The sequence below is a fragment of the Drosophila nasuta genome, chromosome 3 (assembly GCF_023558535.2).
Source record: "Drosophila nasuta strain 15112-1781.00 chromosome 3, ASM2355853v1, whole genome shotgun sequence".
Lineage (NCBI taxonomy): Eukaryota > Metazoa > Arthropoda > Insecta > Diptera > Drosophilidae > Drosophila > Drosophila nasuta.
In genome coordinates, this window is record NC_083457.1 from 45,191,410 (window position 1) to 45,213,395 (window position 21,986).

The following is a 21,986-nucleotide window of genomic DNA, read 5'->3' on the forward strand; positions in this document are numbered from 1 at the left end:
AATAGAGTTTGCTGTGTTTTCATTCGGGCATGTGACGTTTCCTCCATTCAAATTAAGGCAGCAACAACAGTTTTATTAAATTGCTGGCAAAACGCACCGGGGGTGCTAATTACATGGTTAACGAACAGAAATTGTCAGTTGAAAAATTGCTCGTTTTAAGAGCACATAAAAATAGTTAACTATAAATAAAAATAATACACGCCCGGCAGTAATTTAGCACAAAAAAGATAGTGCAGACTAAATTTGAACGATTACCAATACACTCGCACATGCATACATACACATACATACATGAAAAGTGCAATAAATCAATGCCCTGCTGCCAGAAGGCGGAAGTGAGTGACCAAAGCAAAGCAGCGAAAGCAAAGCAACAACAATAACAAAGAAAACAAGACTGAGGCGGCTGCAGGCAAACAGATAAGAACTTTTAATTACATTTCTGAATTACAACTTGGAGGATAAACAAAATGGATGAGGTTTTCTCATTACACATGGAAAAGCTCGATGTCTACGATGGTTAGTATATACATAAATATGCTTAAAAATATGTGAATAATATTAAGTAAATAAGTATTAATTGTTCGTTCGTCATTTTATATCTGAAACGGGGTCGTCCTCGTTCCTTCTATTGTCGTCAGCGTATTCGGGGTTATTCAAGATCTCGTCTATAAGGCGATCCTGTTCCTCGTTCTTGCGACCGTTTATGATCATTTTACGCAGTACATTAATATGATTCTTTTCCAATTTGATGCTTTGCGTCAGTTTGATATTTTCTTCCTTTAGCTTTTCTATGCGCTTCTTACGCTCCACAGCCGATTGCCGTGTCTTCTCACGCGTGCGCTGCACTGCCTATAAAATTAAAAATATATATAGAAATTACAGCCAGATGCTATTTTGGGTCTGTTGTTATTTGTTGCTATTGCTTACTTACCTCATTATTCTTCTTTCTTTTCAACTTGTATGCGGGATCCTCTGACTGTGGACTTGTCTCACCGCTTGCGCTGCCCCTTGACGTTCCTGCAGTACTTCTCCTGGCCGGCATTCTCTCGGTGATAATTTTAATATGTATTTAATTTAAATGCTATTTTATTTCCAAGCACGTCAAAAATGTAGCCCAACAAATGCAATGTCGTTGTGAAATTACAACGCGAATGATGTACCAAAGCGTAATTTGTAAAACATATGTGGCGAACTAGTGTTGAAAAACGAGCAACACGGCAGCTAGAGATGGGGTATTATTATACAATTAATCTACCAAGTTGAATGTACTAACAAAAACAAAAAATAATTTTAGCATCATTTATGTACAATAGTTAAAGAAAGAAATTAATCGTTAGTAACCTCCAACAACAATTATGGTTTTGCTCAGAACTTGGTATTATTTTGCCGTTATGTTAGACAACTCTATAAGTTAATACAATTTGTTTGTAAAGACTGATTTCTTGTATGTAGTTGATTAAGAAGATCCGCAAATTGAACGAAATAAATTTTACAATACAGAAGCTAAACAAAAACCGATGTGAATAATGTGAAATGTAAAACGTATTATTTAATAAATAATGTTTTGAATATTATACCTCTTTTGAATTCGTTCTTTTTTGTGCGATAAAACCAAACTTATCGATAAAACAGTGTGTAGCTTTTTGCAACACTTGTTTTACTATTGCAATTTTTTATTTGGCAACCGGCACTTTGTAAAATGTCTTCGCCCGCTCCACCCAAATCACCGGAATTATCCGATAAAAGCAAAAAATATGATAGACAAATCAGGTAACTATCAACACTTAAGTGTTAGATGCAATTAATGCCAAGAACTTGGAATACAGACTATGGGGCGAACACGGACAAACATTGCTGGAGGCGGCCACAATTTGTTTGGTTAATGTGACGGCTGTGGGTTGTGAGGTGGCCAAAGGACTCGTGTTGCCTGGAATTGGTGGCTTCACCATAGCCGATGGCAGCACCGTCAAAGAGGAGGACTTGGGCAACAAGTAAGCAACAAATAAGATGCCACTTAGTTCACTGTTAATTATTAAAAGCTTGCGTATAGTTTCTTCTTAGACAGTAGCTATTTGGGGCAATCCAAAGCCTTGGCCTGCAAGCAATTGCTACAGGAGCTCAATCCCGATGTGGATGGCGATTATGTGGACGAGAGTGTGGACTACATTCTAGCGAATCGTCCCAATTTCTTTGATAGTTTCAATTTGGTAATTGCCTCCAATCTAAATGAACAATCATTGCTGCTACTTGCGAATCGTTTGTGGGAATCCAATGTGCCCTTTGTCTATTGCCGTTCCCTGGGTATGTTGGGCACCATTCGCCTGCAATTGAAGGAACATTGTGTGGTCGAAGCGCACCCAGACAATCGTCAATACGATTTGCGCTTGGAGCAACCATTTGAAGCGTTGCGCGATCATTTGGAAGCCACAGAAGTGACCAATAAAGTGCCATGGCTGTTGGTGCTCTACAAATATTTGAAGGTTTGGCAGAAACAGCAAGGCGACGGTCGACAGGCGCCCACCAATTACAAAGAGAAGACAAAGCTACGTGAAGCAATCAGAGAGGAGATGAAATCGGATGAGGAGAACTATGAGGAGGCAATCAAGGCAGTAAACACAGCATTTGGCGCTGGCGTGGTGCCCAGTTCGCTCAAGGCCATATTCGAGGATGATGCCTGCGAGCAGCTGCATAAAAAGGTAGAGTAGCAGAAACAAAAGAGTTCTTAACAATATTTTATGATTATCCAGAGTGACGTCTTCTGGATTATGGCCAAGGCATTGAAGCATTTTGTGGTAGAGGATAACAAGGGACTGCTGCCACTGGCAGGCGTGCTGCCTGATATGACAGCCAACACTGACTCTTACATTGCCCTGCAGCACATCTATCGGCAACAAGCTTTGCAGGATGCAGATCAGGTCTATCACAAATGCCAGGACTATCTCAAGCAGCTGTCTCTGCCAGCAGACAGCATAGATGAACGCACTGTGCGTTTGCTATGCCGCGAAGCGTCGGGTTTGGCTATCCTCCGAGGCACACGCATTGCCGATGAGTACGAGAAGAGCTGTCGCTTGCTTCCCCTAGGTATGTATTCAACTAGTTTGTTTCAAATATGTTTTGAAATCACAGATGCTTGTTGTAATCGGTAAGCATTAGTTGAAAACTCGCTATAGTAGGGTTTCTGACAAATTTTAATTTATAATTTTGAAATGGAGTAGGAGTTTTGGAAATCTGTTATTATATTGTCTTCCTAGCTGTATATTTTGAAGTACGTATTGTTGAAATATGGTTGAGCGGTATAACTGGTTGTTGTCTTTATTAAGCATCCTTTAATTGTCCGTTAAATTTTTATAGATCTTTTAACACGGTCGAAAATTTGAATTTTTCAGTTTTGCGCTGATACCATATTACTTATCAATAAGTATAAGTATGTATATATAATCATGGCTTTTATTTTTGTTATCCACAGTGGAGGACAATGAACTACAGGGCACTTTAACCGCCTACAACTTCGCCCTGCGCGCCTATGAGCGTTTCCTCAGCGAGTGTGGCAGCATTCCCGGCGAATGTGCCGTCGAACAGGACATCGGACGTCTCAAGAGCATTGCCAGCAAAATGCTCAATGATCTGGGCTTGCATGTGAACCTCAGCGATGATGTGCTCCATGAGATTTGTCGCTATGGTGGCGCCGAGTTGCATGCGGTCTCTGCTTTCATTGGTAAATGTGCTTAGATTGCTTATGGCTTTCCACAATTCATATTTTTGTTTTCGCTTTTGCAGGAGGTTGTGCGGCTCAGGAGGTTATCAAGATCATTACCAAACAATACAAACCAATTGATAATACATTTATCTACAATGCTATTAGCACTGAAAGTGTCACGTTGAAGTTGTAAAACAATTCCAGTTCCCTATTGTAATAATTGTTTGAATATTAAATTCACCTGTGAAGACTTAATATATTTGAAGCTGTGGTATTAGATATTTTCGATGTTGGCTGGTGTAAAGGAACTTATCACTAAATTCCGATATCTCTCAAAAAGGCAAAATGCCATTAAAATGTAGTAAAACGCGTTGAGTACAAATTTTAGCATCGCAGCTTTAATTGTTTGAGCTGTGCATTGACAAGTGAATCACTATAAATATTATAGATACACAAAATTTCAAATAGACAATTTTCCTTTTTTAATTAAAAAAATATGGAGTCTATAATCGAAGAAACTATCCAACAATGTAATTGATTTAATAGAGTAAGTTTTATTTAAAAATATTCGATTACAAAGTGAGGCTTGTTTGGTGCTTGATCCACTCAAGAAAACTAGTCACGCGGGTGAAACCAGCGGTGTATCCTAATTGGTTATCAGGGGTATGAAACGAAGTTATACCAATCTGGACCAAACTTGGCAATTGCAGCAATGGTGCACCAGAGTCGCCTATCCATGGGGATATATCCGAGGTGGTCGAAGCGCAGATGAGGGCAGAGGAAATTATTTCTCCATATATTGTCCTGCAATCTGTGTCGTTTATAATTTTTAATATAGCGTAATGGAGTATTTCGCCATCTGGGTTGGAAGCATTAAAGGTATTTTCCCAGCCTGTAATGACAACCTCAGAATCAGCGTAGGTTTGAAATTGTGGTTGGATCGTCGGTAGCTTAACGGGTTGAATGTTTTTGTTGTATTCAACATATGGAATGCGAATTAGTGAAATATCAGCGAAAGGTATAGAATCGTTAAAGTCCTTGAATACGATGATGTCTTTCTTGTTGACTATGTGCGTCATATATGGGCTTGAGTTCTGACTACTCAACTGAACGGTGACATTATCGGCGCTAGAAAAAATAGGAATTACATTTTAAGAATCATTTTATTAAAAAGTTTTCCACTTACTCGACTGTGCAGCTGCCGGCTGTCAGAACCCAACGGTGATCAATCAAAGAGCCGCCGCAGTAAGCACGTTCTTGGTCTTTCTTCAGCAAAAGTCTGACTTGATAGGGAAATTGACAGGGCAAAGCATTACGTCCGTGCATGTTGCCAATATTGGAACTATTATCAATTTCAGGTTGATCTTGATAAGCCGATGCCGAGACATATGCCATGGTCACAGCAAATATAAACAACTCCTGCATTTTGTCCTCCTCTGAATACAATAAGAGTAAAAATTGAATCTAATTTGTGTATTTGGTGCTGCGATTTTAACAAAACATACTAATCTATGTGACTTACATGGTTATAAAAATAATAAAAATTAGCTTTTGCTGAAAAAAATCAGCTCGGGATGAAAAGGTTCGCTTATCAGCTGCAAGTTCAGATTTGAGCTGTTAATGCATTATCGCAACTCGTAACACACATAATATATTTAAACATGAAGAAAATTATTTTTATTTCAGTTTATATTGAAGAATACTTTAATAACTGTCAATTATTTATTTATTTCCTTGTTATTTATTAACATAGGTCACTTTAAGTTAGCTAAAGTAATATTAGTTTTTTGCAATAACAAACTTAAGTATGTCCGCTTCAATTCGAATTCTAATCTTGGAATCGAGCATTACCCAGATTTTTTTTAGATTTGACTTATTCTAATTTGAACATATTTATTTGTTATCAGATTACAAAGGCAGACCGGTATGGCGCTTGATCCATTTAAGGAAACTAGTTACGCGGGTGAAGCCATTGGGATTAGAGCAACCTTTTGAAACGAAGGACGCTATTCCGACCTGGACCTTGCTGGGCAATATCACCAATGGGCCACCGGAGTCGCCTAAGCAAAGAGATATTTTCGAGTCGGAAGTGCACATTTGGGAAGAAGTTAAGAAGTAAAAAGAATTGCTGCAGTTTTTGTTGTTAACGATATTTACTGTACCGTACTGAAGTATTTCGGGACTTGAGTTAGAAGCATTCGATGTTCTTCCCCAGCCGGTAGCGATAGCCTTAAAACCAACGTAAGTCTTATAGTATCGTTGAATTTTCGGTAGATTGACAGGTTTAATGTATCGTGAGTATTTAATGTATGGAATCCTGATAAGTGAGATGTCGTTGAATTGATCATCCCAATCTTCGTGGATGATTATGTATTTTGATTTGACTAAGAATTTCGCCCGGAAATCAGAACTTTCAATGCCTCCCAATAGCACTACGACAGAATTGGAACTAGAAAAAATTAGTAGGATGAGGTAACAAGCATTTTTTTTTAAGCTTTTTTCATTTACCCGTTCGTGCAGTGGGCGGCAGTCAGGACCCAATTGTGGTTTATCAACAAACCACTGCATCCGATACATTTTTTGCTTGTCTTGATAAATAGTCTGACTTGATAGGGAAACTTACCGAGCGAAGCGTTATGTCCGTTGATGATTTCAACATTGGAAATATCCTGTAGCTCATTATAATGATAAATATCGGGTTGATCTTCATGAACCGATGCCGAGACGTAGACCAAGGCCAAAGCAAATACAACGAGCGCTTTCATGTTCAACCGTTTTGAGGACTATGAGAGTAACTAATTTTACCAACGCCTTTTATAGCATGTCGTAGGTAGGCATGACTTATCGCTGGAATGTAAATTCAAGGTCTTTCTTCGGTTTAACAATATTAGCTGTATGCTAGCAAGCTCACATGATCGACATAAATGTGTATAAATATCAAGCTACTTAATACCACTAATAATATTATATATGGGAATTTGAATGACGGAATTTGTCGCGTGCGACCGTCTTTACGGTGAAAAAAACCTTAAACTAAAACAATTTAAAAAATAAATGAGAGTTATTCTTAAAGCTTTAGATTAACACTAAGATAAGATTGATTTTAGGAACTTGTTCTGTTTTACGATAAAATATATAAATTCGTTCATTTTTTGGTTTGCGTACGAAGTTGTTAATTTTTGAAATTGTTAGAACAGAAAACAAAACAGAACAAGTAAGAAAGCTACAGTCGAGTGTACTCGACTGTGAGATACCCGCTACCCATTTTGAATAAAAGAAATATATTTTGCGGTATTTTTCTCAAAAAATACTGAATATACTGGAAAATACTAAAAATATACCATATGGTATATTTGGTATATCGATATAGTACCGCATTCAAAATATACCATAGACGGCACAATATATCAGATTGTCAGCCAAGGCAACTAAGACCCCTAGAAAGTAGGCGTTTTTGCCCATACAAAAGTATTTCTTTAATAACTTCGACAATTTGTATCTGAATCAGGAATCATAACTACTATAATAATTATTATATATACCAAAACTCTAGCTTTAAAATTACGCTTGTTATTCGATTTTTTTGATTTGCGGGGGCGGAAGTGGGCGTGGCAAAAATTTGAAACAAACTTGATCTGCGTGCAAACATAACAAATGCTATCTCTTATAGTCTCTGAGATCTAGGTGTTCATACGGACGGACGGACAGACACACAGACACACAGACGGACAGACGGACATGGCTTGATCGTTTCGGCTGTTGACGCTGATCAAGAATATATATACTTTATAGGGTCGGAGATGCCTCCTTCTACCTGTTACATACATTTCCTGCCGGCACAAAGTTATAATACCCTTCTACCCTATGGGTAGCGGATATAAAAACAAATTCCAAAACCATTCTTAGCTCCTATTAAAGTAATAAAATAGAGCTATAAGAATAACTTTTTTTTATTTTTAAAATTGTTTCAGTTTATGTTTTTTTTTTACTATAAAAATGGTCGCGCGCGACATCAATCAGAGAATTACCCATATATTATTTATTTTGGTTTTTTGGGTACGAAAATAATATATCATAAAAATAAAAATGTGACAAATTATATATTTGGTATATTGATATGGTACTACATTCTAGAAAGTAGGCGTTATACAAAACTATTTCCTTAATAACTTCGACAATTTTTATCTGATTCCAAATCAGGAATCACAATCACTATAGTTATTATTGTATATACAAAAATTTGCTCTAGCCTTAAAATTACGGTTGTTATTCGATTTTTGTTGGATGTTTAAGCAAACTTGATCTGCGTGCAAACATAACAAATGCTGTCTAGAGCTCTATCTGTTATACTATCTGAGATCCAGTGTTTTATACGAACAGACGGATATGGCTAGATCGTCTTGGCCTTCTACCCTATGGGTAGTTGGTATTAAAACTATTGCTAGTATTGTCTTGGAGGAGTCTATCGTCTTGGAGGAGTCTATCGCATCGCTTATAATATAGTAATATGTTTAAGAAATATGTGTATGCAATATCAATATTTATTTATTTAATTCGCACGGCGGAGTTGCAACTTTAAATATATATATGATATATTGATTAGTTAGCCCCCTTATGGGTAACATCTTTAGGTTAAATTGAATTCAGCGATTACAAAGAGAGACCGGTGTGATGCTTGATCCACTCGAGCAAACTGGTAACCCGGGTGAAGATGGCAGGGTATCCTAATTGGTTATCGGGGGCGTAAAACGAGGTTATACCGACTTGGACCAAACTGGGCAATTGCACTAATGGGCCACCAGCGTCGCCGTTCCATGGGGCTACATCTGAGACAGACGAAGCGCAGATGAGGCCAGAGGAAATTACTTCTCCATATAAAGCCCTGCAATCTGTATTGTTTATGATTTCGACTTTACCGTATTGGAGTATTTTGGGCTTTGGGTTGGAAGCGTTAAAGGTGTCTCCCCAGCCTGTAATGATAGCCTCAGAACCAGCGTAGGTTTGATAGTGTGATTGGATCTTCGGTAACTTAACGGGTTGAATGTTTTTTTGTTGTATTCAACATGTTTAATGCGAAGAAGCGAGATATCAGCGGAAGGTATAGAATCGTTAAAGTCCTTGAATTCGATGATGTCTTTCTTACTGACTATGGGCAAGACCGGAGCAGATGAGCTGTTAACACTGCCCAAAAAAACGGCAACATGATCTGATCTAGAGGAAATAGAAATGATTATTTAAGAACTGTTTCGTTAAGGACTCTCCAACTTACTCTGCTATGCAGCTGGCGGCAGTCAAAACCCAATTGTGGTCAATCAAGGAGCCACCACAATTAGCCCGTTGGCCTTTATCGGCCATTACTTTGACCTGATAGGGGAACTGACCAGGTGAAGCGTCATGTCCGTTGATAATGCCAACATTCTCGGCTTGATCCTGAAGAACAGATGCCGTTGAAACCAGCGAGACGTAGGCCAGTTCAAAGCAAATACAATAAGCACCTTCATGTTGAAACGTTCTGAAGACTATGAGCATACATAATTTCATGAACGCCTTTTATTGTATAACAGGTGCGGGTTTTTATCGCTCAAATTACAATTAATCTCATTTTTTATTTGGTTTTGCCATTTTTTTACTAATTGTGTCCCACATTCCTACATAAATTTTAAGCCCGCAGATTATTATGGGCATATATGTATATTTAAACTTTAAGATTGTTAAAATGACTATTAATAAAACAAATAAAGTATTGTGAGCATTGACTTCTGTATTATTTTTCTCTTTGCTCTTAAGATATGTTTATTTCAGATTGCCTACTGCATTTTATTCATAACCAATAAGTAAGAAAGCTACACCCAAATGTGCTCAACTGTGATATGTATCCATTTTGAATAAAACCAAAAAGCAGGGTATTATTTCAAAAATATTTAAAATTAATTTTAAGAACAAATACAGAAGGCTATATTTGGTATATAAAAAACTATTACATTCATAATTTAGCATAGATTAAAGAAACGAAGACCGGAATCAGCAGCCGTTAAAACCTTTTCTTATAAAATAACTTATTAAATAGCTTATAAAATATTTATCTGCTCGCAATTAAAAGGCAGTATGATGATTGTATATATCAAAAATCGTTACTCTAGCTTCAAATTGCGCTTGCTATTCCATTTGCGAGGGCGAATGTGGGTGTGGGTAAAAGTCTATAGGTAAAAGTCTTTATAAACGTATGAAAATAACAAGGGCTGTCTACAAAAATTTACCTTTCTTTTGTAGGCTCTGATATCTAGGTGTTTAAAGGAAATACGAAATGTATATCAGGCTTTAGGTACATTATCATTGCATTATTGTTTGGCGTTTCTTTCTTGAAGGTACGAAAGCAATAAGTTTTTAGTTTAGAAATGATCAGCATCATAATTTTTTAAATTCGTTTTTAAATTATTTTTTAATTGTATTTGTAATTTTTGGTAATTTTTCCATGGTTTAAGGAACAAAGCAAAATATATTTTTATAACAATTAATATATGTACATAAATCAAAATGTAATGCGGGGCAACCTGGCTACCTTGAATAATAAGTGCACATATGTGGGTTCGTTTCGTAAATTTTAAAATTAATCTGAGTTCTTTATTTCGTTTGGCAATTACAGTTGTGTTATGCTAAAGTGCTCTATGAATTCACATAAACAAAATCGCCCATATGAACAATAATGCATATTATGTTATTATTATCGGATATTGAATTTTCTGGGTGTTGAGCAAGCTTGACATGGAATTTGATTTCATTTTTAAAACAATCTGCTCTTACGGTAATGCAGTAGAGTAAGCGTTTCGTCTATTTCATATACCTACAATATATATGTAATATGATTATTAACGGATTTCATATGATTTACTTGTTTTGGATGAACAATATTTTTATTCAACCTTCATTTTTTTTAAACATTGGCTATCATTGTCTGTCAATATATGTTCATGGTAATATCCTTCACGAGTTTGTTTTATCGGGTTACCCAGTGATTACACTACTATGTATTTATATCCGCTATCCATAGGGTAGAAGGGTATTATAACTTTGTCTCTGCAAAAACAGGCAGAAGGACCCCATAAAGTATATATATTCTTGACCGTCTCCCAATAATAACAACATATAGTCTTTAAGATTCCTGAATATTTAATTGTGAAGTTATTTAAGAAATACTTTTGCCCTACATTTTAGTCTTTGTTTGGCTGACAATCTGATATATATATATATTTTGTACTCTGTACTATATATACATACATTAGGTATATTTTATAATTTTTGATATATTTGTGGTTTTATAGAAAATGGGTAGTCGAGCAGAATTCAATTAGTCTTCAATTTTAGTTAATATAGACATCATATTTTCTTCTCTTACATCACTTTTATTTTATATTTGCGAATTTTACAATGTGTATGGTTTTTATAATAAACAATAAAAGAGTTATAAGGAAAGATTCGATCACAGTCACACCAACTGTATTACAAAAGAAGACCGGTATGTTCCTTGATCCAGCCGAGGTAAATAGTTACTCGGGTGAAGCCACCAATATTATCTTCCATGTTTATTAAAAAGGACGTAATACCAATCTGACTCAAGCCTGGCAGCTCCAGCAATGGTCCACCAACGTCACCGGACCACGGCAATGCACCAGAGGCGCTCGAAGCACAAATTTGATTAAATTCAATGATGTGAGCTTTAGCCCTGCACTCTACGTTCTTTATGACCTTTACATTAGCATACTGAAGGATCTCGGGTTCAGTGGTGGAAGTATTCGTGGTTTCTCCCCACCCTGTAATGGTAGCCTCAGAACCAGCGTAGGTTTGATAGTGTGGTTGGATCTTTGGTAGCTTAACGGGTTGAAGGTTTTTGCTGTACTCAACATATGGAATACGGACAAGTGCGATGTCGTTGTACATGTAATTAGGATGAAAACCTGGATGAATGATTATATCTTTCTCAGACGCAAAGCGGGTTACTAGAGGCGCGGATCGCCGAATGCTGCCCAAGTGAACAGTAAAATTCTTGACACTATAGAAAAAGGACACGGTTAGTAATAAACATTTCCTAAAAAACTGATGAACTTACAACTTTGCACAGGAGGCGGCAGTCAGCACCCATTCGTGACCAATCAACGAGCCCCCAAACGAAAATCCATTGGGGCTAATTAGTTGAACTTGATAGGGGAACTGACCAGGCGAAGCGTCATGTCCGTGGATAACGCCAACATTCTCGGCTTGATCCTGAAGAACAGATGCCGTTGAAACCAGCGAGACGTAGGCCAGAGTCAAAGCAAATACAATAAGCAGCTTCATGTTGAAACGTTCTGAAGACTATGAGCATACATAATTTCATGAACGTCTTTTATAGTATAAAAGGTGCGGGTTTTTATCGCTCAAATTAAAATTAATCGAATTTCGTTATTTGGTGACAGAAATTTTGCTAATCGTGTCCCTCATGCCCACATACAAAATGTAAGGGCAAATTATATTAATAAATTAACATGTGTCGAAGGCTAATTCACTTTTTAGTGTTATGCTATAATTTTATTTATAGTTAATACTGTAAAATAAAAATATTTTTTTAAACATCGAGTTGAATAACACCATGATAGTTTACTTCTGAATTCTATTCTCTTGGATCCCAAAAAGAAACAATGCAAAATTGAGTTCTAGATGAGCTGATTTGGTTGCCGAATATAAATTGTTTCTCATTAGTATATCATGGCATTATTTTCAACTACCTCTTAAGCCAAAAAAGAGATTGGAAAAATATTTACACCGTTGATAATAAAATGCTTTACTTCATCATTGTGTAGTTTTATTTATTAATCATATCTCGGCTTACGTTCTAGATATTGTAAGCATTAAATTACACAAGTTTACGCTGCTTCAAATAGTTCTGCGACTTTGACTCTGTGTTTCAGTGTGTGTGTGTAGTTGTGTTTGTGTGTGTGGGTGTGTATCCTGTGGCTTACAATATGTATTTTACGTTAGTTTATGTATTTATAAAAGCCATCCCACAGCAGTTTCATATGTTATCTTACATTCCTGTATTTATTTATTTAATTCTCTCTTTTTTTATTCTCATATGCGTGTCCATTGTTTATTTGTTATTCGTTTTTCTCATTAATTTGATTATAATTACGTGTAGTTCAAAATTGTTCTATGGAAATTCGTTGGCATCTTTTGCATATTTCGACTTACAACTATTATTAACTTTATGTGTGCTTTTACATGTACAAATTGATGCTAACGAATATCAAACGAGAGTGTTTCATTCATCATATCTATAGGCATTTTACTTAGACTAGTTGCTTATGGATAACAATTCAGTTTTACGTTTGAACTTATTTCGTTTAGTTTTTAGTTATTTCTAATAACTCACCGCCACCAAAAAATCTTTACAATTAATTAACAAAAATGTACATAAGGAGCCTAATTATTCAGTTTCTTTTTTTGTTTCTTTTTAATTTTATTATTAATTATAGCTGTGTTACTTAGATAAAGTTAGGCGTCTTGTGCTCATTTTGTTAAACTTTACCTACTGCTGCAGCGAAGCCAACGCAGCAGCAATAGAGAAACGTACAATCCGATTATATATTGCCACGTTGCACGTGCCCCAACTCCGGCAGCGCCGTGATGCAGCTCCGCAAAACTCTCCCCTGCAACGGGAAAACCATAAAGTTAATCTGAAGTGAAGTACCAAAAAGTGGATCCATCGAACTTACCATTCAGTATGTGCACCACAATGGTAAAGTTCTGGAACTCGCTAATGGAACAGGTGTAATTGCCGGAATCAGCCTTGTGAATTTTCGCAATGAACAATGTCGAATTGGCGCCATCTTCCATCAGTTCGGTCTTGACACTAAAGTTAGATATTCACTGGGTTAAGATATAATCTCTTTAGAGTACAGAGCATAGCCTACCTAACTCCACCGCGTGTCACATCGTAGTTGAGCACATTCTCGCTGTGCTTCCAGAATACCACCGAGCTGGTCATGGCCACATTGCGTACCACGCACGACAATTGCAGCGTGGAGTCAATCTCATAGTACTTCTCCTGCAAAGGATCTCCATACTCATCCACAATCATCACTTTGGGAGCTTGAAAGGTATAGAGAGGAAATAAGAGAAAAATTTCAAATAATTCAATAATATTTCAAACAGCATTTCTGGCGTTATATTTAATATTTCAAAAATTGAATGCAATAATGTTAATATGGTACATTAAAGTCAATTAAAATTTAATAAAAATAAATATTAATACATATTAATATACTTTTTCTACAAATTTACTATGCAGTATTTGATACATGTGACTATATTAAAAATTTCACTCATTTTTGGTGTATATTCAATATATAATAATAATAATATAACATATTCGCTAGACACATGAAAATATCGAATATAGGAAACAATAATAAATTTAACATATATTATATTACCAATTGCATTGTTTCTTTTGTATATTTAATATACTATAACAAATTCAAAACAAACACTAAAGTATCTAATTTAAGAAATAATATTATATTTAATATACAAAGTATTAATCCAACTGTTTCTTGAATAGAAGTTGAATTTAATATACTATATTAACAATTGCCTTAATATTGTGGAATATTAATATACCAATATACCATAAAACACATGAAAGTACTAAATATTATACTTGTAAGTACGGAAATTCTTTCGCTTACCATTCACATGCAGATTTATTTGTATGACGCGGGGCGGATGCGTTGAGATTTGGCATTCGTATGTCGCCTCGTCATCCTTTTTAACATTTATAATTTTCAGACGCCAATTGTTGGGATACTGAAACTCCATCTTATAGCGCTTATCGCCCGTATAAGCATGCAGACCCACTGTCAGCAGATCCAATCCATTTTCCTCGTTCTGCGCACTACGTCGCACCCAAGAGACCTGCCGTAAATATTTATAACGTTATGCTTAAATTGAGGACATTGCTTTAAAGACTTTTTCTGACCTAGTGCTGGCTTTTTAAGTGTTTAACAAGTTTATTTCATTTTCAAGACATTTAAGAGTGTATTTTAATTTAACTAACAAGTAAATTTAGTACCTTGTCAGATTATGTGTAGTATTTTCATATTTGGCACATAAACATAAATATAAATATCTTAAAATTTCTTCTTTCTATTTGGCATATTTTAAAATTGTAAAATTTCAAACAAATCCCCAACTACAATAAATATTTGAAGAAGCATTTCTTTATCTCCCATTTATCATATAAGCTTTTTAACTATTTCTTACTCTTTCTAACGATAATAGTGAAGTTTTCTCTTTCTCAACATTCACAAACAAATTTAAAAGTTCTCAAATATATTTTCATATTCATCTGATGTAGTTTTAAGGTATCAAAAACATGGTATTTCTTTTAAGTAATAAATAGTTTAGACACTAGCATAAACTTAATTCTGCATTTCATTTCAAGCAGCGTGTTTTAATGCCTGTTTGTAATATCTACTTAACTGGGCACAAACAGGTGAGTAAATGTAATATTTAAGTATGGATATGCTTACAGTCTTATCTTGCAGCAATGAAATTCTGCAATTTAAATGAATGCTGCTCCCCGCCTGAACAGTCATATTTGTTGGTTGTCCAACGCGCTGCACGTCCTCAAAGTGCGGCCCATACCTGTAAGGGAAAAGCCAAATGAAAATGAAAAACGAATAAGCGAAACGCACACACACAGACAGAGAATACTTGTGGATGGTATGCAGTTTTATTGGTCAGCAGGTGTACTTAATGTGTGTGAGGAGGGTGAGGGGGGTGTGAGCCTAGACAGTAGTCGGATATTGTTTCCCTTTATGCCTTATGTTTATTGTTGCCGACGATGGTCTTAAAAAACTAAAGTTGCAAGTGAGTAAGTATATAACATACTCTCAAGGACTCTGTGTAAGACCAGCTATTATTGCCACAAGTTGAGGCAAGCCGCAATTGAAGTGGGAGTTACTCGAATGAAATATAAATATCTCTTTACAGTTGAATAGTTGTGGAAATTAAGTGAACCTAGGATAATTGCAGTCTATCCGCGAAGTAAAATTAAATAATAAGTATATTTACTACAATGATGTGACTGTAATTAGACAAAACTACTGGTATTATATACCAATTAGGAGGTTGATAAGTGAATATCCACACATTTATTATCTAGCATATTTAATACTGTACAGGTAAAGTGGTGATTAGGTTGATAAAAGGCTTAATCCTTTGTATTTATATTTAATAAATGTGAAAATTTGTGGAGTGGAATGTTCAATTTATGTGTTTGAATTGTTTAAAAGTCTTCTTAGAAAAATACTATGTGAATGGTACATTTTGTTTTTAAATTAATACTGACCAGAACATTTTATTATTCAGCAAGATAGAAACTAATTGTATTAATTCTTTAGATACTACTGTGGGCAAAAAGTAAGGTGAATTTTCAATTTAAACTTCACGGGCCTAACAATTCGGCCTAATTCTTTTTTTCTTAAGTTGGCAAGACTGTTGATGATATCTGGGCAAAATTTCATATGAATGTCATTATCAGAAATATATTTACGCTTGTGTTTTCCAAACGACCAAGAGTGCATTTTTCGATTTTTTACAATGTCTGAATGAGAAGTGCCATCAAATTTTGTTTGCCGAATGAAATTTCGTCTGCAGAAACGTTGAGGATGTTGCGGAAGACCTTTGGTGATTCTGCCATGTCACAAAAAAAATGTTTTTAAGTGGTATAAAGACTTCAAAGAGGGTCGAGGACGTGTTTATGACTTGGAGCGCTTCGGACGACAATCGACGTCAACACATGACCAACACGTCAATGAAGTGGATTCAAAAATCGTCGGTTGACTATTAGAGACCTTACTGATATGATCGCAATATCAGAAAGATCTGTGAAAACCATTTTGAAAGACCATTTGGGCCTACGAAATGTCCAATCTCGTTTGGTACCAAAAACGACCAATTTCTGTACACGTTTTTCTTGACCATTTCGCCAAAAATTCGAGGCATATCGTTCCACAACCACCGTATTCGCCTGATTTGGCACCGTGTGACTTCTGACTATTCTCAAAACTGAAGAGACCACTTCGGAGAACGCGTTTCGAGTCGATTGAGGAGATAAAAGCTAAATCGAAGAAGGCACTGAAGGCTATACCGAAAAGGGACTATTTGGCATGTTTCGAGGATAGGAAAAAAAGTGTGCACAAGTGTATTTTATCGGGAGGGGATTACTTTGAAGGGCATGATATTGATTTAGAAGAATAAATACAGATTTTTCATTTTACAAACAAATTAACCTTTCTTTTTGCCCACAGTAGTATGTGTCTTATTTATAGAATGAAATTGACTTTATTAATAGCTAAGACATTATTACAAATATTATACAGGGAATGGATTGTCATAAAGTATAAATATATATAAATATACTTCAATATAATACAAATTATTTTTTAGTGAAATAAGTATACAAAGTTATTTATGAATTTTAAAATTGCCTAATTAGAATAAATTCTTGTATAGTTTAGTAGTTCGCATAATATTTTTATATCATATCTTAATAATATACTTGCGACGCATGAATTTGTGACTTAAGCATATTTGCACTAATCTTTAAGGATTCTTCAATTTAAGCTTACCTTTGATCGTGATGATGATGCTTGTTAGCCGACGAGAACGTGTCGAAGATATAGTTGAGCATGGGAGCATCGGTTTTCTGCTGCTTGGGCAAAATGAATTTGCTATCCACCTTCTTGGCCGACGTTCGGACATTGGAGGTGGATGTGGATAAGGTGGGCGCTATTGAGCTACCATTGACTGCAACCTGTTGGCCGTTGGAGCTAACATTGTGAGCTGGTGACGCAGCAGCAGCTGTAGGCGAAACGTTGCCATTGACTCGTTGCGAGCCAATTTGCTGGAAGTTGCCGCCAGATGAGGCGCCACCGCTACTGCTGCCGCTGCCGCTGCTGCTGAGGGAGTTTTTCAGACTTGATGCGTTCTTCTCGTGTGGCGCAGTTGATGTTTGATGTGAACTCAGCTGCGATAAGGATAATAAATCTTGTGTTTTTGCATTCATTAGGTGCTTTCCATTCGCTGCTGCTTCTGCTGGTATTGTTGTTACTGCTGCTGTTGTTGTCGATGTTGTTGCCGTTGCTCTGTCATTTTTCTCTTTCGTTGTGTTCTGGCCATGTCCCAACGCAATGACGTAATCATCGGCGACTGTTTCAACGTCATCAGCATCTGAATCGGCATCGGCATCAGCATCAGCATCAGAGTCGACATCATCTGCTTCAGCCGCAGCTGCTTCCGCGGCAGCAATGGCATAGGAATTATCGATTTCATTGGAATCTGTGTCGCAATAATGAAAGACAACAGTAAATTGAGTTTGAGGACATTGGCGTGCTACTCGCAGTACATGGTATAAAATATGTCAGTCCACTTGCGCTCTTATACCCTAGCTAATAGCACATTGTGTATCACAGTTTCTGGGGCAGCGAAGTGAATTCAATTTTCAGTTGCGCGCAAAAGTATGCTTCAACAAATATGAGAAGTGATGTGGCGACTGTGTCTCGGTAGGATTAGTAGTTTATTGCATTTGATATTGTAAATTAAATGGGGAATACTTTATATAAATTGATTATGCGGGCATGTGATTTGCCACAGACTACGAGTATATTGACAAATAACAGAGATTGCTTTTGCTTCCATTTTTTGCATGCCCTCTTTAGGGTATTTATGGCACGACTTTTGCTGTCTTCTTTGGCTAACAGCCTTGTGATTAATATGTTCTAATAAAGTAACAACATTGACGGGAACGCTTTTCGTTTTTTCTTTCATTCTTTTTGGGGGGTCAACTGTGTTCGTGTTAGGTTAAAGCTGTCTCGATTTTTGTAGCAAACCAGAAGAAAAGTAAATATATACTTATATATATCACAAGCTTTACGAAAAAAGAAATGACTTGAGATTAATGAGTCTATAAATAACATGGCACACATCAATGATCTCATTTTTTGTATTTATTACTTGTGTTTAACACATGATGCTTTCTTTAATTTCCCACAACAGTCGAAACGGAACGCAGCGGAACGAAACGTAACGGAACTTCTTTATAAACTACAGAAAAGTGTAATGTATGTGTGTGTGTGGCGAATGACAAAAGGATTCCTTATAAATTCCGTCTTGTGTTAAGAGTTCTCTATCTCTCTTGCCGTGTCGGTGGTAAGGACAAAGTTACGCGCTCGCGACTGGGTTAAAAGGAAGCTGACAAAATTTAATTTTAAAGGAATTCTGTGTGAGGTTTAAGTTCGACTCAACAGCAGCATTCTTCCAATTGGCAAGTGCTCCGACTTGTCTGACTTATTGGAAAGTTAGTTCAAGGGCGCACGTACAATGGGGCTATGTGGTGGCTATGGGCGTGGTTAGGGTGTGGCATGTTGCCCAATTACATTTCACATTCTTCTATCAGTCAGATAACCGCACAATTGAGGTACGCTGGCACTTACCGTAACTAACACGTAACGTTGTTGCCGCCTGCATGTGTGTGTGACTGTGTGGATGTTGATGCTGATGTTGATGCTGATGCTGATGTGTGTGCGAGTGCGTGTGTGTGTGTGAGTGTGTTTGTGTTTGTGTGTGACTGGCAGCAGCAGTTGAAAATTGAAAGGGTGCTGCTGTCGTGGCCAACTCTGGCGGCGGTGGCAGCAGCTCATCAAATTGCTGTTGCTGACCACTAAACGCATCCATGTTGCTGCTCCCTTCTCCTCCTGTGGCTGCCGATGTCTGCGTCTGTGTCTGGGACTGAGCCTGGACCCGCAGCAATCCACTGCCAATGGCATTAGCCATGCACATTATACTTGTTGTTAGTATAAATAATTGTATTAAATTGCATATAAAAGATTCAATATTGCACTTGTCGCGGCTTTTTATTGTTGACACTGACGTTGACGTTGATCGCGTTGTGGAAGCTTGAAGCGTCTGTTCTGTTTTTGCTTTTGGTTTTGTTTTTGTTGTTGTTGTTGTTGTTGATTTGCGTGTTGTTGTTGCTGCTGTTGTTGTGGCATTTAAACGCATTTTGCAATTGTGAATTCCGGCGTGGAATTTGCTTTAACTAAAACACATTTCACTAACTGCATCGAGCTTGTTTATCTAGCTCTCTGTCTCTCTGCAACCACGCTTTTCACTCGTTATTTTCCAATTTTTTTTTTTTTTCGTTTTTATTGCTTTTTTGTTTAGATTTTGTTTCGATTATGGTTGCATTGATAATTGCTTATTACTTGTAAATTGCATTTGTTTGATTTTGCATTACAATTTCATTTGCGCCCACTGTTACTAAATTAATTAGGCATATTTTGCATTTACATTTTTAGTTGAACTATGTGTTTTTATTGTTTTTCGTTTTTATGGTTTTTTTCACTCTCGTTTTTTAGTTTAATTAATTCTTTTTTTGTTGCCTAAATGCAAGTAATAATTATTTTAGTTTACTAGGCTGAAATAAATCCGATTTAATGAGCCACCCCTAAAAATGCGTGCAGCGATAATTAGCGAGGATAATAAATCCATTTACAGGTCTCACCCTAAAAGTAGGCAATGCATTTACACAGCCTCGTTTACTGATTTCAGCCTAAAAGCAGGAAATGTTTTTTCACTGCAATCCTCCCAAAAATAGGCAATGTATTTTTACTGCAATTCGCAATTATTGTTAACAAATCTATGGCTTGTTTAAAGCACAGTTAAAGCCTTCACTTTCGCTACTTTATTCCTTTTGGATTTTTATAACCCCGTGCTAGCTATAATAATTTCGTCACGCATTGCAAGAAACATTTACGAGGCCATAAACCCATATTTCAAGCTGAATACAGTTTCTTCCGTTAGAGAGTCACTACTACTATTGCTATTACTACTCAACTACTACTATATTATGACAGAGTATTAAATCTTCGACAAGACAAATAAAGCAGCGCTTACATGCCCCAAATACCCGTATAGTAGGTGCAACAGACAGACATGTGTTCGACTCAATGTGACAGCTAAACCTCTTTGCATAAACTACTTTTTTGGCAGCTTTTTTTTGTTACTTTTTCCTGTGCTTGTGTACGCCATTACTGGGGCAACAAACAAACAAACTCTATAAGAGAGCATGACGCTGTTGTTATTTTGTTGCATTCATAATGAAGCGCCTGCTTCTGTATGCGAATGCGACTATTCAGATTTGTTGGATTATAAAAGTCAACATACATCAAGCAGCTGTCCATTCAATCAGAAACACAAATCGCATATGTTCTATACTATACAGAAGTAAAAATGTAAATTAACGCCATAAAAGGGATGAAACAACAGAGTGGAGAAAAGTCACTTTGTTCAATTTGGTATTTGTATCTAGTTACATACACGCTTAAGTATCCCAAAGATACAATTTCACTAACACCACACAATTTCTTGGTTTCGCTTTTTACTTTTTTATTTATTTTATTTTTTTAATAATTTTTTGTGTGTCAGGCATTAAGACCACAAGAGTAGCTACGCCCTGTTTCTCGAACTCGAGGACTTCTCGACGTTCTGGGCGTTTGCTTAAAGCGCTTTAAATTTCTGCGTTACGGTTTCGAACTTGGTAACAACCAAAAAGTTTTGCACTCGACAAATAGAATATGTTGAACATTTTACTTTTTTTTTTTTGGGATCTCTTCCGTTTATGGCCAAAAAATTAGCATTTCATTTCACAGCAAAAAGCGAAAGTTTTGCTTCGCTTTTTATTTACACGAAACTAGAAGCCGACAAAACGGTATTGAAATAGTTGAGATTACACGCAAGTTTTTCGATTTGTTCGATTCAAATATACTGTGTGTTAGCATAGAGTCGTTGGATGGTTAGATGGTTCTTTTTGGTCTTTGATTTAGTTCGTTCTACCGGTGCGCATTTGAGAAACGTCAACACGCCGTTACACTTCGTTTATGACTGTCCTTCTGAAGGCATCCAAATCAGTATATTGTTGAATTTGAATTGTTGTTGACTCTTGCCGAAGCTGTCAAAACAGCGAAATCTCTGCGTCGTCTAGATGCTCGGCTTTCGCCAGGGGAAAAGTGACACGAACGAAGCTTTCCACGTTGAGTTTGTTGAGTTACGGCACTCCGAATTTGTGAGGGGTGCGTTTAGGTCGAAATGTTGGCAAAGCAGTGCACTCAAAAGGGGAGGAAAGTGGTGAGTTTCATTCGAGAAATTTTAAGATTTATTCTTAATTATTTTATAAATTTAATATTTAAAAATA

The 21,986-nt window shown here is 36.5% G+C and overlaps 8 protein-coding genes across 10 annotated transcripts; 2 read left to right on the forward strand and 6 right to left on the reverse strand.

Annotated features, from left to right (window-relative positions):
* The first annotated feature begins 374 nt into the window (after positions 1-374).
* LOC132789021 (uncharacterized) lies at positions 375-1,574 on the forward strand. Of its 2 annotated transcripts, XR_009632671.1 has the most exons (3): positions 375-516; positions 1,024-1,232; positions 1,295-1,574. XR_009632671.1 is itself a non-coding variant. In XM_060796752.1 (2 exons), the coding sequence occupies exons 1-2, from the start codon at positions 468-470 to the stop codon at positions 1,071-1,073; spliced, it is 99 nt and encodes a 32-aa protein (XP_060652735.1). In that variant the 3' UTR covers positions 1,074-1,574. The 2 variants fall into 2 exon arrangements, 1 of the variants encoding a protein (XP_060652735.1); XM_060796752.1 differs by having other exon boundaries at positions 468-516; positions 1,024-1,574.
* LOC132789020 (CCAAT/enhancer-binding protein gamma) lies at positions 405-1,067 on the reverse strand. The gene is made up of 2 exons (XM_060796751.1): positions 932-1,067; positions 405-849 (listed from the first exon to the last, which is right to left on the reverse strand). The coding sequence occupies exons 1-2, from the start codon at positions 1,040-1,042 to the stop codon at positions 589-591; spliced, it is 372 nt and encodes a 123-aa protein (XP_060652734.1). The 5' UTR covers positions 1,043-1,067; the 3' UTR covers positions 405-588.
* A 78-nt stretch (positions 1,575-1,652) lies between the features above and the next one.
* On the forward strand, positions 1,653-3,952 carry LOC132789018 (nedd8-activating enzyme E1 regulatory subunit). Its single transcript, XM_060796749.1, has 6 exons — positions 1,653-1,770; positions 1,827-1,991; positions 2,051-2,696; positions 2,748-3,081; positions 3,467-3,715; positions 3,778-3,952. The coding sequence occupies exons 1-6, from the start codon at positions 1,700-1,702 to the stop codon at positions 3,888-3,890; spliced, it is 1,578 nt and encodes a 525-aa protein (XP_060652732.1). The 5' UTR covers positions 1,653-1,699; the 3' UTR covers positions 3,891-3,952.
* A 317-nt stretch (positions 3,953-4,269) lies between these two features.
* LOC132788258 (collagenase-like) lies at positions 4,270-5,182 on the reverse strand. The gene is made up of 2 exons (XM_060795589.1): positions 4,884-5,182; positions 4,270-4,825 (listed from the first exon to the last, which is right to left on the reverse strand). Exons 1-2 carry the CDS (start codon positions 5,120-5,122, stop codon positions 4,270-4,272), a joined length of 795 nt encoding a protein of 264 aa, XP_060651572.1. The 5' UTR covers positions 5,123-5,182.
* A 363-nt stretch (positions 5,183-5,545) lies between these two features.
* On the reverse strand, positions 5,546-6,468 carry LOC132791937 (collagenase-like). The gene is made up of 2 exons (XM_060801071.1): positions 6,206-6,468; positions 5,546-6,146 (listed from the first exon to the last, which is right to left on the reverse strand). Exons 1-2 carry the CDS (start codon positions 6,460-6,462, stop codon positions 5,606-5,608), a joined length of 798 nt encoding a protein of 265 aa, XP_060657054.1. The 5' UTR covers positions 6,463-6,468; the 3' UTR covers positions 5,546-5,605.
* A 2,127-nt stretch (positions 6,469-8,595) lies between these two features.
* LOC132788259 (collagenase-like) lies at positions 8,596-9,226 on the reverse strand. Its single transcript, XM_060795590.1, has 2 exons — positions 8,967-9,226; positions 8,596-8,908 (listed from the first exon to the last, which is right to left on the reverse strand). Exons 1-2 carry the CDS (start codon positions 9,224-9,226, stop codon positions 8,596-8,598), a joined length of 573 nt encoding a protein of 190 aa, XP_060651573.1.
* A 1,859-nt stretch (positions 9,227-11,085) lies between these two features.
* On the reverse strand, positions 11,086-12,047 carry LOC132792251 (collagenase-like). The gene is made up of 2 exons (XM_060801525.1): positions 11,802-12,047; positions 11,086-11,744 (listed from the first exon to the last, which is right to left on the reverse strand). Exons 1-2 carry the CDS (start codon positions 12,026-12,028, stop codon positions 11,195-11,197), a joined length of 777 nt encoding a protein of 258 aa, XP_060657508.1. The 5' UTR covers positions 12,029-12,047; the 3' UTR covers positions 11,086-11,194.
* Positions 12,048-12,530: 483 nt separating this feature from the next.
* On the reverse strand, positions 12,531-21,663 carry LOC132791988 (uncharacterized). Of its 2 annotated transcripts, none has more exons than XM_060801167.1 (8): positions 21,113-21,663; positions 19,228-20,053; positions 17,365-18,073; positions 15,262-15,376; positions 14,419-14,644; positions 13,642-13,819; positions 13,444-13,580; positions 12,531-13,377 (listed from the first exon to the last, which is right to left on the reverse strand). In XM_060801167.1, the coding sequence occupies exons 2-8, from the start codon at positions 19,793-19,795 to the stop codon at positions 13,253-13,255; spliced, it is 2,058 nt and encodes a 685-aa protein (XP_060657150.1). In that variant the 5' UTR covers positions 19,796-20,053; positions 21,113-21,663; the 3' UTR covers positions 12,531-13,252. The 2 variants fall into 2 exon arrangements, with proteins under 2 accessions (XP_060657150.1, XP_060657149.1); XM_060801166.1 differs by having other exon boundaries at positions 19,228-20,175.
* Between the last annotated feature and the right edge of the window lie 323 nt (positions 21,664-21,986).